The sequence below is a fragment of the Tiliqua scincoides genome, chromosome 1 (genome assembly GCF_035046505.1).
Source record: "Tiliqua scincoides isolate rTilSci1 chromosome 1, rTilSci1.hap2, whole genome shotgun sequence".
Lineage (NCBI taxonomy): Eukaryota > Metazoa > Chordata > Lepidosauria > Squamata > Scincidae > Tiliqua > Tiliqua scincoides.
In genome coordinates this window covers 294,248,531-294,264,224 of record NC_089821.1, presented here as the reverse complement: position 1 = coordinate 294,264,224, position 15,694 = coordinate 294,248,531, and the positions used below count along the sequence as shown (strand labels likewise).

Genomic DNA, 15,694 nt, shown 5'->3' with positions numbered 1-15,694 from the left:
TATGTAGCGTACACAACAGAGCTGTGTATGAACCAGCTTGTAGTTGGCTTAATGTGAAATAGAATTAAATGCATAAAAAATGGCTAGCATCCAGAGTATTACTGGCACAACCTGTGCCAGTGCAAGGCATCTTTCCTATCCTCTTCTCCCTACTGTAGCTCACTAGATCCCTGAAAAGCCATTGCTGTGAATTGGAAGGCCTTTGACAATGTAATGTGATGTGGGGGGCTGCAGAGGGAGGGCAGAATATCTGGAAACTGCAAAGGAATTTGATAGAGACACCATACACTGAAAGAAGCAATGTATGAAGTTCTTCAGCAATGAACTGCTGTTGCTGGGAAACTTCTGTTCTCTTCTCAGCAAGCACAGCTATCCCACAAAATTTCCCTTTGGGGATATTGGTTTCATGATATGGATGCCAAGCACGTCACTAAGCCCTCTCATTTTGAACATCCCATAATTTGGACATTCTTGTTTGCTGCAGTTATTAAGATTGAATTGTGGAATAGCATACTATTAACACAGTGATTAATGGATTTGCTCTTTAGGTCCTTTATAGCACAATCCTATGCATGTTTACTCAGAAGCAAGCCCCTTTGTGTTAATTGGGACTTACTCCCAGGAAAATATGTATAGGATTGCAACCTTAGAGAGGCTTGTGATGATTATTCTTTTGTCTTGGAGACTTGAGAGAGCTCAAGCCTCAGTATTTTTCAGAAACAGTGTAAGATCTTTTGGTGGTCAGGGTCAAATTATTATACAGAGCAAGTATTATTCCTAATTATGTTTAATCTATTTTAGACTGTGTTATATGGAGCATCATGTGTGCATTTCTTAAATAATGGTTTTTTAGATGAGACTTTTAAAATGGTAAATTCACAACAACATTTCAGTCACTTTATAAACAAATTTTTTTTATCAGTTGGCACAACCTCCCAAATAAGCAATAAGCTATAATTGTTCTTGCAGTGCATTTTAGATTGCCAAGCAGTCAATTCAACTAGGAAAAATTGAATTGGGGAAAAATTTGAAGAGGAGCTATAAAGTAACTTTGAAAGACCTCTTGATGCCAAATTTTGCTGCATCTCAAAAGTTCATTGTGGCTTATTTTGTAACCACCTGAGGTGTAAAGGTTATCAAAGCTTGCTTATTCTTTTTGGTGATGCTTACTGAGGAGTTTTAATCCACCATAATCATTGTAGGAGGCCTTATTTTCCCAGCTTTATCTAATTTAACTATTGCTGAAAACCATCCCAAAGCTTGTGTGGTAGGTTTATATCCTCCTGTTTGTGCTTTGGCTAGCTTTCCACTCTGTCAGGGTAATTTGACAGGTATTTTAACAGAAGTTATTCACTGTAGTAAAGCTTTTTCCACATGTGACATTCTACTCTGATACAATATTACTTTGTGCCAATTTATAATCTTTTTCATTGAGTGGAAAGTTTGGCCAGATTGCTTCAACTCTATAAAAAAATGGTACCATTTTAACCTTTGCCTTGCATTAGGAAAAGCTCAGAATCATTATCCACTTAATCTCAGGTTTTGCCTTGATTTGAGTTCGGGAAAATGCAGTGTTGAGTTGTCATGTTAATCCACAGGGATAGATAAAACTGAAGCTGAACCCCTCTCTGCACAGCACATGCTTTTGACAGAATCTTCCAAAAAGGCATACACTATGAGAGTGTTTGTGTTTGCACATTGTCTATGTAAATTATTTCTGTATGTAACTTATTTATAAAGGTGACTTTCTAACTTACTTCTGTAGGTGAAATCAAACAAGAAATGTTGGAAGATGCACAAAACAAGTTAATAAACCTTATAAACAGCACGGAAGGAAAAGTAGACAAGTGAGTGGTTACAAACTTGGAATTTGATTTTTTTTTCTATTTGTTTAAGAAAACCATGAACTTTACTGAATTAAAATGATGACCTTGGATCTTTTCTTAAAGTATTTGTTAAGGCTGTAACATTTTAATTGAACCAGTTGACTAAAGATCTTCCAAACGATTTAATCATGTGCATTCTTGATACAATTTTAGCAGAAGCATGCTTGCTCCCCTTCTAAATTGGCACCTACTGTTTTCCTCCCTGCTTGCTTGGGTGACAGGACTGGAAGAAGGAGTTAAACAGAGGCTCAAAGCTCACTTGTGTGCCAGTGGCAATGCAAGCTCTATCCTCACCCCCAGAGGAATTGGCTTGAGGAGGAAAAATTATGATTAGCCCACCCCACCAGCAAAGCATGACGTAATACTAGCACTGTCAGTCCGGCTGCAAGATTGCAGTTCAGCATATTTCCTTGAGAATAAGCCCCATTCAAATTGGTGGGATATTTCTGAGTATCCTGATCCAGAAAGCATGTTTGTTTTCCTGTATGTTTAATCAGTTAAACCATTCCTTGTGCCAGCACAGGTCTGCTGCACTGGCTTCTCAGTGTTGCACATGTGACATAAAGCATGTTTGTGGTGACTTGGGAGCAGACAGTGCCTGCACAAGGATGTGTGCTGGCCTGCTCCCGCGAAATTCCATCCCTTTGCTGCCTGATCCAGGTAATTTTGCACTGGCTTGGGCAGGCCAATGCAGAGGGTGAGAGAGGGTGGTGGGAGGGTGGGACAGAGGCAGGGAGGGCATTTTAGGGCAGAATAGGAGGCGAATCTGGCTTGGAAGGGGGTGGGATCGACCATGGCAGCATGTGCCGAATCCTAACCCTCATACCTGGCCTGGGCAGCCTTACATGGGCTGCTTGGATTTGCACCAGCATTTTAGCTGGTAGTAGTGCCTGGGCCTTGACAAGGGGTAAGGGAAAAAATACCCCTTACCTCAAGTTGACGTCCAGCTGTCTCCTAACCTGCCCTGGATACAGCACAGGCCAGTCAGCCTGCCTGTTCCAGCACAGGTTAGGATTCAGCTGTAATTCATTTTCTAAAATTAATGTGATGAATCAAGCAAGGTTTCTTTAATTAAGTAATAACTGTGGCATTTCAACAAAATGAGAAACAATCAGAATTTGTAATTTCTGACACAAGTTTGAAGACAAAATGAAAACATGGTCTCCCTGATCATGTACACTGTTTGCATCTTGCTCAACTTTTCGTGTTTGGTGGCCTTTTGTAAAGGAAGTTACTTGCTAATTTTTGTTCATTATGTACAAGAACATGCGAACTTACAGTCTAATGATACATATCTCTGAAATTTAAGAATTTATGTTCATGCAAGGGAGAGAGAGGTAAATTTCACTGATTGCCCCCTTTCTCTGCATGCCTCTCCACCCCTTGAAAATCTGCTCCTGATGTTTGGGAGATCCTCGGGAGCACATTTTCAGAGGACTATAAAGGCAAGGCCAGCATATCCATGAGGCCAACTGAAGTAGTTGCTTCAGGCAGCAGATTGGTGTGGGTGGCCTGATCTCCTACTCGCCTCCACTGCTCATTCTTCTCTCTACTTCCTGGATTAGAAAAGAAAGAGGAAGAGGAAATGTGGAGGGGAGGAAAGCTGAGCTAAAACATTGGAAAGTTCTGGAAGATGGGAGGAGCAGACTCTGGCACATCATCTGTTGAGAGGGGAAGCACTTGGCATATGCGACCTCAGACATCCTGAGATCTTGGGCCAACCCTGTGTAGAGGGAAGGGGAGAGCAGCTGAAATTGCCCCTCCTTTCTTTGTGTGAGTAGAAGAAACTTAAGATATAACCCAGAATCTATCTTTTTAAAAAGCACATCTTGCCAGTGGCATCGCTGGGGGGTGCAGGTGGTGCTGGCCGAACCAGGTGACGTGCACGGGGGTGACGCACTAAAATAGCGGTGCTTAGGAGTAATACCATCATGTTATATAGCATTGGATGCAGAATTTCCAGCAGAATGCATTGCAACAAACCAGATAGAAATATCTCCTTTCTATCAAAAGTTATGGCCAAAAAACCAGAAAACAAAAATGCATGGGGCCCTATAGAAAGTGAAACGGAGCTGTATCGCACGTTTACTCGTGAGTAGGCAAACCTGCCTTAATCTATCAGAAAGGACAGGCTGAGAGGAATCCAACAACATCCGAATGGTCCTGATCCAATGAATGCAGCCAAAAAAAAACCTGAGAAGGAGGTCCCTCCCTCCAAACTGACAAACATATTGAGCCCTGTGGAAAGCGAAACTAAGCCAAACTGTCGTGTTTATTCGCGAGTAAGAAAACATGCCTTAGCTCATGGTCAGGCCAGGCAAAGGGGAATGTGAGGCCACCAGAATGGTCCCAATTCGATGGGACAAGAGCTCAACAAATGCTCCAGAAGGCAGCCCCCCCCCCCACTAAAAAAGATCAAAACAGAGTCTTCAGCTGATAAGGTGAACTTTTTTTGAGACTTACAAGGACTTACAAAGCCAGGTGGATCCTGACACTGATCTGGTTTAAACAGAAGATCTTAAATTGAACTGGGCACTGGGTAGGGCTGAAAACCTTACTGATTGGCAGGGGGGTATTGCAGGCAAACTACAGAGGAAATTCACTTGGTGGAACAGGGCTGACTTATTTATTTGTTTTACTTTAATTATTTATAATTACTTAGTTTAATTTGCTTGATGATGTCACTTCCACCATGACATCACTTCTGGTGGGTCTTGTACAGATTGTCATTCTAAAAAGTGGGTCCCATTGTTAAAAGTTTGAGAACTGCTGCAATATGGTGTTTGTAAGTTGACACGCGGGGGTGTGTGTGTGTGTGACACCACTAGTGAGCCAAATCACTAAAATCACAGTTTCGAGGAATAATACCGTCATGTTATATATCAATCAATGTGAAATTTCATGCAGAATGTGTTCTATCTTTTTTCTATCAAAAGGTACAGCCAAAAAACCAGTGGGGGCGGGGTGTTGCCATACCCACTGCATGGGTGGTGACGCACTGGCCTCCTGCACTGGGAGACGCGAAACCTAGTGATGCCACTGCATCTTGCAAGAAGGTTAACTAGTTAATAAGTCTTTTTGCCTACGGGAAACTGTAGTTTCCTCCTCTGGTAAGACTTCTACTTAATAGTAGTATCATGAGTAGAGGTGTTTGTTTCCAGTGAATAAGATAGGATTACAACCTAAGTCTTACTGAACACAATGGGCTTACTTCTAAGTAATGTAACTAACACTGTTTTCAGACACCTCTAATCATGAGAGACCCAAAGGTGATGATGACCAACTTTATGCCATAATGCAAAATTTTCTGCTTGCAAAGTCACCTCCAGTGCGTGACATCTCTTCCTTTTGTAGGTAAACCTGAATTATGGAAATTATAGAGTGCCACAAGTAAATGGTAGTAATGGAAAACGTGCACTGTGCCACATCTGTGTTTGACATAGACTAGTTCAGGAAAACACATCTTGATCCACTATTATTTATAAACATCAAAATCTTTTCCAGATTCCTCCAAGCTATGGACACTTATAGCCCAATTCTATGCATGCCTACTCAGAAGTAAGCCCTATTGCATTTAATGAGACTTACTTCCAGTTATGTGTGCATAGGATTGTAGCCTAGATCTTTAAAAAAGTTTATATGTAATATATTGCAAAACAAGAAATTATGATTTATTGTATTCCTGTAATATTGTAAACTGTATTCAAGGAAAAAGCTGCAGAAAGTATAATGTCTCATGTTTCCCCCCCCCCTTTTCTCCATTGTTGGCAATATCTAGTAGTACTTGACTACTTCTTTCTCCATTTTGGGTAGGGTCTTGATGAGAAATCTCTTCGTTGGGCATTTTCATACTCCAAAGAATAAACGTCAAGAAGTGCTAAGGTTAATGGGAAGTATATTGGGAATAGAAAAGGATGAACTGGAGCAGGTAATCTTGATATGTCATGTAGATTGTCTATCAAATGCAGCGTTAATATTCTGTCTTGTTTTCTTGAGTTACTTGGCTAGACATGATGGACCGCTGGAGGTTGAACAAGCTGTATGTTCTGTGAACTCTTTCTGATTGTTGCCTTTATTTTAATAACATAATTATTTATACAAATATGTCACTTTTTCTGATCATGAACTGTGGAAGAAGAAACTGCCTGGGTAGTTGTTTATGTAGATAGAATTCTTATATATTCTATCATCCTGCTCTGAACAGGGTTGCACTCCCTCTAAAGGAGCAGGTCCACAGCTTGGGGGTACTCCTGGATCTGCAGCTGCTCCTGGATTCACAGGTGGCAGCTATGGCTAGGGGAGCCTTTGCTCAGCTACGGCTGATTTGCCAGCTGCAAACCATACCTGGGTTGCTCAGACCTGACCATAGTGACCTATGCCTGAGTGACATCCAGGTTAGATTACTGCAACATCTTCTATGTGGGGATACCTCTGAAAATGGTCCAGAAACTGCAACTAGTGCAGAACACAGCTGCCCTGTGTTTGCTGGGACTTGTCAGTTCGACGTCGTCCGGCTGTTGATTCAGCAACCACACTGGCTGTCAATTTAGTTTCCAGGCTCAATTCAAAGTGCTAGTTTTGACTTACGAGTTTTGACTTGACTCTATAAAGTTCTCTGTGGCTTGAGTCCAGGGTATTTGAGAGATTGCCTCCCTCCACACAATCCAGCCCTCAGGACATCAGAGAGGGCCTTTCTAACTGAGCCAGCACCAGCAGAGGTGAGGCGGATGACGGCAAGAAATAGGGCCTTCTTGGTGATGGTTCCCCACTCATGGAATTCCCTCCCCCTGGAATTGAGAACAGCTCCCTCTTGAGTCCTTTTGGCAGAGCCTTAAGACCTCTTTATTGAGGGAAGCTTTTGTATGCTGACACTGGAGGGGGGGGGGCTAGCACTTTTTTATGAATGTATTTTAACTATGATCCAAGTTTATTCTATTTTATTGTTAATTGTTTTTATCATATATATTAATATTTTAGTACTTTATTGTTTATTTGTAAGTCACTTTGCGTGCCCTTAGCAGGATATAAAGGCAGGGAATGAATGAATATTCATTTAGTGCAGTCCATCTGAAATTAGTTTTATCAGTGCATACAGTTTTTAGTCCGCTTGAATTTTTTGCACAGCAAGTTTTTTATAAGCAAATGTAGGATGGAAGTGAAGAATCAAAGAAATTTGAAGTGAAAAGTCTATTTGATGCAAAGTATGAGAGGTAGAAGTGGATTATAACCTGTGTGTGTGATTTTGTGATCCAGTTGCTGTCAGAAGATCAAAAAGGAGTTACCCAGTGGATGACTGGATGGTTTGGTGGAGGAAGTGGTGGATCGAAAAGTGTCCCCAGCACACCTCTGAGACCAACTCATCAATCAATTTTCAACAGTGTAAGTATTTAGTGTTAGCTGCATGTGTGTGTGTAAAATGTAAGATTGCTAATACCATAGTTCATCACTCTTGTAGAAGATCTGTGTGTGTGTGTGTGTGTGTGTGTGTGTGTGTGTGTGTGTGTGTGTGTGTGTGTGTGTGTGTGTGTGTGTGTTCCCATCCCATTTATCCCTCGGTCTCCAGTTAATCATTCTTGTAGTGTTGCCTGTACATGTGTATTTTGCAATTTCAGACTGGTTGCTTAAATTTCCCCTTTGCTGTTATTTATTAATTACATTTATTTTTAATAATAGTAAAAAATAGCTAACTTTCTCTAACAGTTTTAAAGGCTTTTATTCAGAAAGCACAGGACTCCCTTTTTTCTTTACTTTGTTTCTTTTCTCCTAAATCAGAGTGCCATGAAACTGGCAGTGGAGGAGATCTTTTGCTGACCTAGATACGCATTCAGAGTCTCAACTCATAGTTTGGTTTGAAACCTCTCAAATACTAACTGTTATAACACTAACTGTTAATTTAGAGCCTAATTGATTTTCTTGTATCTGGCCCCCAGATCAGCTAAGATTAGTAATTGGCTAAAAGATTGTAACACCTTTTGGTGTTTGTGTCAAATGACTTGTTGTATTTTAAAACATTGAGAGTATAAAAGTGATTTGTACAATCATGATCTATCACTGTTGAGCCAAAGATGTATAGAGACTTGTGGCACTTGGAAGACTGACATTTATTGTAGCATAATGTTTGTGGAGTAGATTCCATTATATTTGATGAAGTGGGCCTTACAGTGCAGTCCAGTGCATGTCTACTCAGAAGTGAGCAGCACTGACTTGTGTGTATAGGATTGCAGTCTTTGGTGATGAGGTCTTTCATGTGCCACAATAAACTTGTTAGACATTCATAGCAAAAACAACACTAGATGTCTTCTGGAACCTTAAAATAGAAAGGCTATCCCTTATCATATGTACGTATATTCCCAGAAGTATTGTTTGCATTTGTTTAACAAATATGCACCTTTATAGTCTTTCTCAGAATTATTTGTGAAGTTCCTTGAGACAGAATCACGCCCAACTCTTCCACCACCAAAGCTTTCAGTTCATGACATGAAACCTTTAGGAGCTGGCAAACCTAATACTAATCCTTCTACCAATATCACAGGTAATGTCTCTTGTTTCAAAAGGTACAAATTTTTAAATTTAACTTTAATACAGTGATGACTTTTCAGGTGAATATTTGCTTTCCAAAGCTATATTTAGATATTTGCACATTGGCATTTGCAGCAGACCCATTATGTGACAGCAAGAAAATGTTGTACAACGCTGATGAGTTAAATGGGGGCTACAAAATATGCTTTTGAATAGATCATTGAAAGTTTGCCTCTATGTGCAGAATAATCATGTGCAGAATAATCAAACTGTAGCAAGCAGTTGTGAATGTTTGGTTTTAAGTTCAAGTTTACTGCTTCATGCTACAGTAAAGCTGGAAGATTTCCAGTGCGAAAGCTTATCTTTGAAAGGTTATATTTTCAGTAAATTTATGTTTTACATACTTTTGTCCTCTTGTCACTTATGGTATAATAGGAAAGGTTCTGTGTTTAATTTGGCAATCATCCAGTTTTCTTGTCTGGACTAAAAATTCTAAGGTATTTTGTCCATTCAGGAATTGGATTGTTGCCCTGTAGAACCAGACACCCATTCTATATCCCTTAATTGTTTTGGTATTTTAAATTTCTGATATTAAGATTAACAGACATAAATACATAGTTCACCCTCAATTAATGGAAGTTTTATCCACTGTATTTAATTATGCCCACTTCTTTTTTAAAAAATGTGGCTACAATCCAGGAGTAAGTCCCATTAAAATCCATGAAATTTAACTTCTGAGTAGGCGTGCATAGGATTGTGCTGTAAATTTCTGTTCACATGCTTTAGGGAGAAATCTTTAAAAAACCTGATTCACACACAATGGCAGGAAAATGCACCCGCATGCCAACTTATCTTTGTGGCTGGGTATAGAATCATCACAATCATAGCAATATGATGTAGGTGATTGCACTTCAGGTGATCCCCTACGCTGCTCTTTGTGTGAAGTCGACATGTGTGTCCCTGCAGTGTCAAATTGTAAAGAAAAAATAGTATCTGGTTATAACTAGCAGTGTTTGAAAACTGTTGTTTGTTTTACTCAGAAGTAATCCCATTATGTTTAGTAAGACTTAAGCTGTAATCTTATTTTACTCACTGGAAACAAGCACCTCTGGTTGTAACAAAAGCGTGTTTGGTGTGAGTGCCCCCTTGAGGGAAGGGGATTGTCCCTACCTTGAAAGAGGCTGTGGTAAGATCTTGTTCCAGGAGGAAGAAAAATTCCTTATTGAGACCTGGCTTTGCAATTGAAACTGATTTGGGTACCCGTATGGATAACCTGCACCAGGAAGTGTGACAAGGGTGCAACCCAGGTGGTTGTTTTGGATATCTCAGCAGCCCCATACACTAAATAACTTTATTGAGAGATGATTATAGTGTAAATTCTGAGAAATATCAATTTCTAGCTTCACAAATAAGAGAAAAAATGATGAAGTTTATTCAAATTGAACTGTGTGGTATCTGGTTTTTAAGATGGTATAAAAAATAAGATAAGCACATGCTGGCCATTGCAAAATTTAATTTTCCATGATCTCTGGAGTGTGTAGGTTGTTTGATGAACAACCTAAGCTTTAGGAGCATATGAGCTTATCCCCTAGTCTCAGAGCTTTACTAAACTGGATGTGATTTTACAATCAGTTTTTTACTGCAAAATATTACCGCAATGAGGTGATCTGGTGATTCAGTCCATTATAAAATGTCCTTGTGGTTCTTTCTCAGAATGTGGAAGCCTGTTTCTTACAACAGCATTACTATGGAAGAATTGTGGGAAGATTTCACCTCAGTATGCTATGTCACTTGCCTTTGTTACATACTACCACGTGGACAGTCATTGCTGCCTCCGTAGAGAGAATTGAGTTTGGATGTAACCATTGAGCAGAGACAAGAGGCAAAATTATTAAAATTCTGTGGAGCTTGCTTAAAAAATTGACTTAAAGAAATGAATTATTTTCATTTTCTGTTGTATTCAACAGGCCTGGGAACCAGTCGGAGACCAGATGCAAATCCGTTCCTTGCGCCTCGATCAGCAGCAGTCCCTCTCATCACACCAGCTAATCTTGCAACAGCTGGATCTGGGCATCTGCTTATGAAACCCATTTCTGATGCCTTGCCCACTTTCACACCTCTTCCAGTAGCACCTGATGCTAGTGCTGGTGCAGTACTAAAAGACCTATTAAAGCAATAGACTATTATAAGTCAGTGATGACAGTAGCAGCACTTTAAGGAAAAAGAGAACACTGCATTTATGTAATATACTGCAAAGAGGCCTTTTGTAAAAACTTGTGCATTTTGTTGTCAGTTGCTCTTAAACTTATTCTTTTCCCCTTTTACAAGTGTTTTTAACTAATCCAGTTCTGGGGTATTATAGACATCACAGGTAAAATAGCCCTTATATTATTTTTCTGAATTTAACTTAAATGGGAAAAACTGATCTGCATGTATAATAACAAAATCAACACAGATACTTAAGCAAATCCTCTCAAGATATGCCAGCCACATAATGTCCATTTTAACTCATTGGTGTTGGTTTGATCACATGTACAGTTTCTTCAGCAAACTGCTACTAAAATATAAACAGAGTGTTGTTTTAGCACAGGGGTTGCCAACCTTTCAACTTTAGGCTCCTGGACCTTTAACAATTGTGTAGAGAAGGGAATCTGAGATTACAATCTACAACTGCTGAAATTCTCTCTTTAACACAATTGTTAAAGGTCCAGAAGCCATAAAGTTTGAAGGGTTGGACACCCTTATTTTAGGGCATCTATATACAAGTTGCACAGCTACAGAAAAAGACTGAGAGCACATTGGAAATCAAGTATAACAGGGATAGGGTACCACTTCTAATCTATTTAAGTCTCCCCTCAGTGATTCCAGTTCACCTCTTGTGAACCTGGAATGGTGGGGAAGTAAGTTCATCTTGCTGTGTGTGCTGAGAAGCCTGGCAACTAGACATTCCTATGCCTTGCATAAGTCATCAGATTCTGATCCAGTCTTAGCACTTCTGTGTTGGGGAAACAATGAAGTGTTGTATAATGTAGCACTGGTATGTCATCTCTATGCTTTTCAAGCATCTTTTCTGCCTTTTGCAGTAGAGTATCATGCAGTGAAGGGCTGGCGCTATGCAAATATGAGGCTCTGAAGCAAATGGTATGAGTTGACTAGGCATGGTGGATCACAGCAGTGCTGCTTCTGGGTGACCAACAAATATTCTGCATCGACCAAAGCCAGTGTACTTAAATGTGCAGGATCTGCTAAGAAAAGTTGTGTTTGTGCTCATGTGTGCACTATCCCTCCTGTGCAGTGTGTTATCTGGTTTCTGCTGAAGAGAATGCTTTTGTTGAAGGTTCATGAGAACTGTTAATTGCAGTTCATTCTTTTGTGTGCAAGAATATCAATACCCCACAACATTTTTGGGTGACATCTCAGTTGAATTTTCCTATCTCTAGTAGTTACTTGGGACAAAAAGAAAGTCCAAACCTACCAGCACAAAGGAATTCATGGATACTTTTTTGGTTTTCTGCATATTACAGCTTAGTGATTGATCACCAGTAGGAAAACTGATTTTTCCATTTGTATAGTCCAAGCGTAAGTATGTTGATTGATTAAAATATGCAGCGCCATAATGGTTCAAGATGTATATTTAAGAGATTGTTGCTGATACACACAGATTTAAATAGAGATTTAAAATATTATCCTTTGTATAGAGCTTCACATGAAGAAAGGCTTATTCCAAATATGTAAATACACGAGAATTAGATTTCTGTAAATGTTGCACAGACTTGTACAATTTATACCGTGTGTCAAAGTATTGGCACAAATACTGAAAGGAATACTTGCCTTTTTGGAAAAATAATTTGACAAACAGCATCTTGTTAAAGTGTCCTTTAAAAAAAACAAAAACAACCCAACAAAAAACTCTCTAGTTTTATGCCATTATTCATGTAATTAGTATTAAAGGAAACATTGTAAGTTCTATATTAGAACTTGCAGCCTTTTCTCCTTTGTATCTCAGTTATTATCTGGCAGTCAGAATTATATTTAAGTATAATCATGGAAATGTGGTTGCCTCGGAGCTGCCACACCAATGACTTTGAAGGGCTTTGTTTGTATTTATATATTGATAAAACTTTGCATCTTCAAATGAATCTCAGATAAGGTGTCAAGAGTTTTTGTTAATAGTGAACTGTTGTATTTTAATTTTTCATACTCTTAATTCTGCTTTTCCGTGAATCACTGCTTTGTAGATTGGAAAGGAACAATTTACTTCAGGAGCTGATTTAGCACATTATAGTTTGGAAACTTAGTACCTCTTTATAAATGTTTGACAAATTCATTGTTTCTTTTTAAAAAAAAAAAATCCTGATTTTGGCAGTTCAGAGTGCAATCTAACTGCACTCATGGCAAATGCAGCAGCCATTGCACCAACTGAAGGTATCACAAAAATGTCATAAAACACGTATGCAGCACCCAGAGAGGAGGCCTTGCTGCCCCGCTGATGCTGCATCCAGGCATTCTGCCAGATGACACCAGTAAGGTTGCATCAGGTGGTGCAGGGGTATGGGGGGCAAGTGGGGAGGGGGCATTTCTGGGCAGGGAGGGTATGCTAATAAATACAAGCAGATATGCTTGGAGATGCTTTTTTACAACAGTATGGGCCTCATGTTGTGATGGATTGTACATTTGTATGTCAGTAATTTGCCCATGTTGTATGTATTCCATGTTCATGCAATCAACTCTCATTTTAAAATATAACTTTTAGCCCTTGTCACTGCAAACATGGACTGAAAGGTGTACAGGCAGTACCCTAGAAACCAAAGAGACTGTGTGCTGAAGAGAATTTTTAGTGATAAGAATACAGTTTCTCTAAGAATGGAAATTGCATAATTTATTTGGGTTACAAAAATTCACTCTGTTTTAGCAAAAACTTTAGTTCTTTCTCTCCTTATCACAGTACATTTGCCAGTCCTGCTTATTGCACACTGGCTTATGAAAGATACGGATAACTGGATGCTTATCTTTATGTTGAAGACAAAGAATTATTGTTGTCGGCGGGGGGGGGGGCAGGAGGTCTGGTCTAGAGGGTAGAGCTTCCGTTTTTCTGAAGATAACATCTGCAGGTCGCCAGTTCAAGGCCACCGGCACCGTGCGACCTTGAAGCAGCTGACAAGCTGAGCCGAGTTATTCCATCTGCTCTGAGCGTGGGAGGATGGAGGCCAGAATGTGAAACCAGATCAGAAAGAAACATCTGAAATGTTGTGGTTCTTGAAAGATAGAACCTTCTTTCAATTGTAAAAATCCCTACAGGGATTTAAATAGCCTGCCTATGTAAACCGCCTTGAATAAAGTCTGAGGAGAAATCTGACGACCAAGAAAGGTGGTATATAAATACCTGTATTATTATTATTTATTTTGAAAACCTGCCAGCAGGTAGTTTAATAAACCACCTGCTGGCCTTGAAACTACCTTGAACTACCTTGAAAACGTGCCAGCAGGTTTAGGGCACAATCCTAACCAGGTTTACTCAGAAGTAAGTCCTATTTTGTTCAGTGGGGTTTACTCTCAGGAAAGTGTGGTTAGGATTGCAGCCTTAGTCAGTTACAGTTAGTTGTATCATCTTGAAAACCTGCCACCAGGTAGTTTAATAAAAAATTTTCTGCCCTGATCCAGCTCTGACCATGCTTTTTTTTATTTGATTAGTTGCGCCAGAATGTCAATAAGGCCGTGCATCCAACTGCGTGTAATGTGATGGCATTTGGATGTCTGTGCACAATAGTAAAGTTCTGAACAATTTTGGAACTAGTCTTTCTTTAGTATTAATACGTATGTAAGCCACTCTGAACATTGTATTGTTGCTGATGAATAGTTTTTGTTTTATTTTTGGTTAATCTATAGTCTGCAAAAGCTGAAGTGGGGAAGAGAGAGATATATCCTTTTAGGTGAAAGGAGACAAGAATTAATTTGATCATAGGTAGAATACAAAGTAAGATCACATCAGGAAACATATCAAATTGATACTTGGAGATCATTGGATACAAGTTCTCTTCTAAGGGCAAACAATTTCAAAACTGACTTAATATAGACTTGCAGCACATTTTAAATATCTGGGAGTACAATCCTATCCTCTCCCAACCACTGATGCAACCATGCCAAAAATGGGCATTCAGTGGGGGTGGGGATCAAGAGGCTTCAGGAGGGAAAGAGGATTTAAATCCCCTTACTCCTACATAAACCCCTGCATAAATCTCTTGACCCACAATGGATCTCTTTGGACCTGCACTAGTGATTTTGCTAGTGCATGTCTAAGAGAAGGGGGGGGAAGCACCGATAATGGAAGGTAGGATCTGGCACCCACTACCACTGCCCAATCCATCAGTTCTTGCGGCCTCCCCAGACAGTTTCACCCTGTCTCTGTTTCATCCTCCCCCCCCCCACCTCCCACAGTGGCTTGCCTGCTCTGGGCAGCTGGAGCTCTGGCAACACAGACCAGGCAGCGCACCATTGAGCATGTTGATGGAAATTGCTTTCTGGCACTTTTTCAGCAATGGCCAGCAATGGAACGTGTGTTCCACTGCCAGCCAGAGCCCATAGGTTTAGGCTGTGTGTTATGGAACATATAGTACTTGAAAGTTCTAAAAGTAGAGTTAGTCATATGCGCGTAATATATTGGAGTGGAAAGAGTGCACTATAGCAGCTGTGCATTCCTATTCCAATCTTCGAAGTTGGCACTGATAAGCTGTGTGTAACCCATTATGTACTTACATAAACAACTGCATTTACTTATAAAATTATTAATAATAGCTTTACAAATCAAAGGAGGTGCATTGATGAGGGCCTGGGCAATGGCAGAGAAGTGGAACAGCATAAGATTCAATTCAAAACAATCACTAAAATCCTTGAACTAGCTTCATGAGGTAAATGTTGATCAGTAATGTACCCTGGGAGTGGAGGATTCAATAAGGAAAAAAGGGAATGTTTGTTTCCACCCCATCCCCACATGTTTTAGTATGTAAATAAAAATATCTTTGTATATTTGCAACACCTGTATCACCAAGGATCACTCCTGAATCCCCACACTCCTATTTTTAAACCATATGGGTTATACAGTATATTCTGCAAAAGCCATTCCTGCATTGATTTCAAAGCAAATTTTTTACTACTACTACTACTACTACTACTACAGTATTTATTTACCGCTTTTCAACAAAAAGTTCACAAAGCGGTTTAGTATTAGCCTTTAACTAGATATGCCAGAAAACAGAAGCATGATCTTAGATCTTATAAAAAGTTCAAAATGA

At 39.7% G+C, this 15,694-nt stretch overlaps 1 protein-coding gene across 1 annotated transcript in view; it reads left to right on the top strand.

Annotated features, from left to right (window-relative positions):
- Positions 1-12,960, top strand: part of TRIP11 (thyroid hormone receptor interactor 11) — a 58,172-nt gene extending 45,212 nt beyond the window's left edge. Inside the window, exons 16-20 of the mRNA XM_066628447.1 lie at positions 1,766-1,847; positions 5,700-5,814; positions 7,140-7,265; positions 8,283-8,418; positions 10,373-12,960. Of these exons, the coding sequence (XP_066484544.1) occupies positions 1,766-1,847; positions 5,700-5,814; positions 7,140-7,265; positions 8,283-8,418; positions 10,373-10,584 (671 nt within the window). The 3' untranslated portion in view covers positions 10,585-12,960. The remainder of the gene's footprint in view (positions 1-1,765; positions 1,848-5,699; positions 5,815-7,139; positions 7,266-8,282; positions 8,419-10,372) is intronic.
- The last annotated feature ends 2,734 nt before the right edge of the window (positions 12,961-15,694 follow it).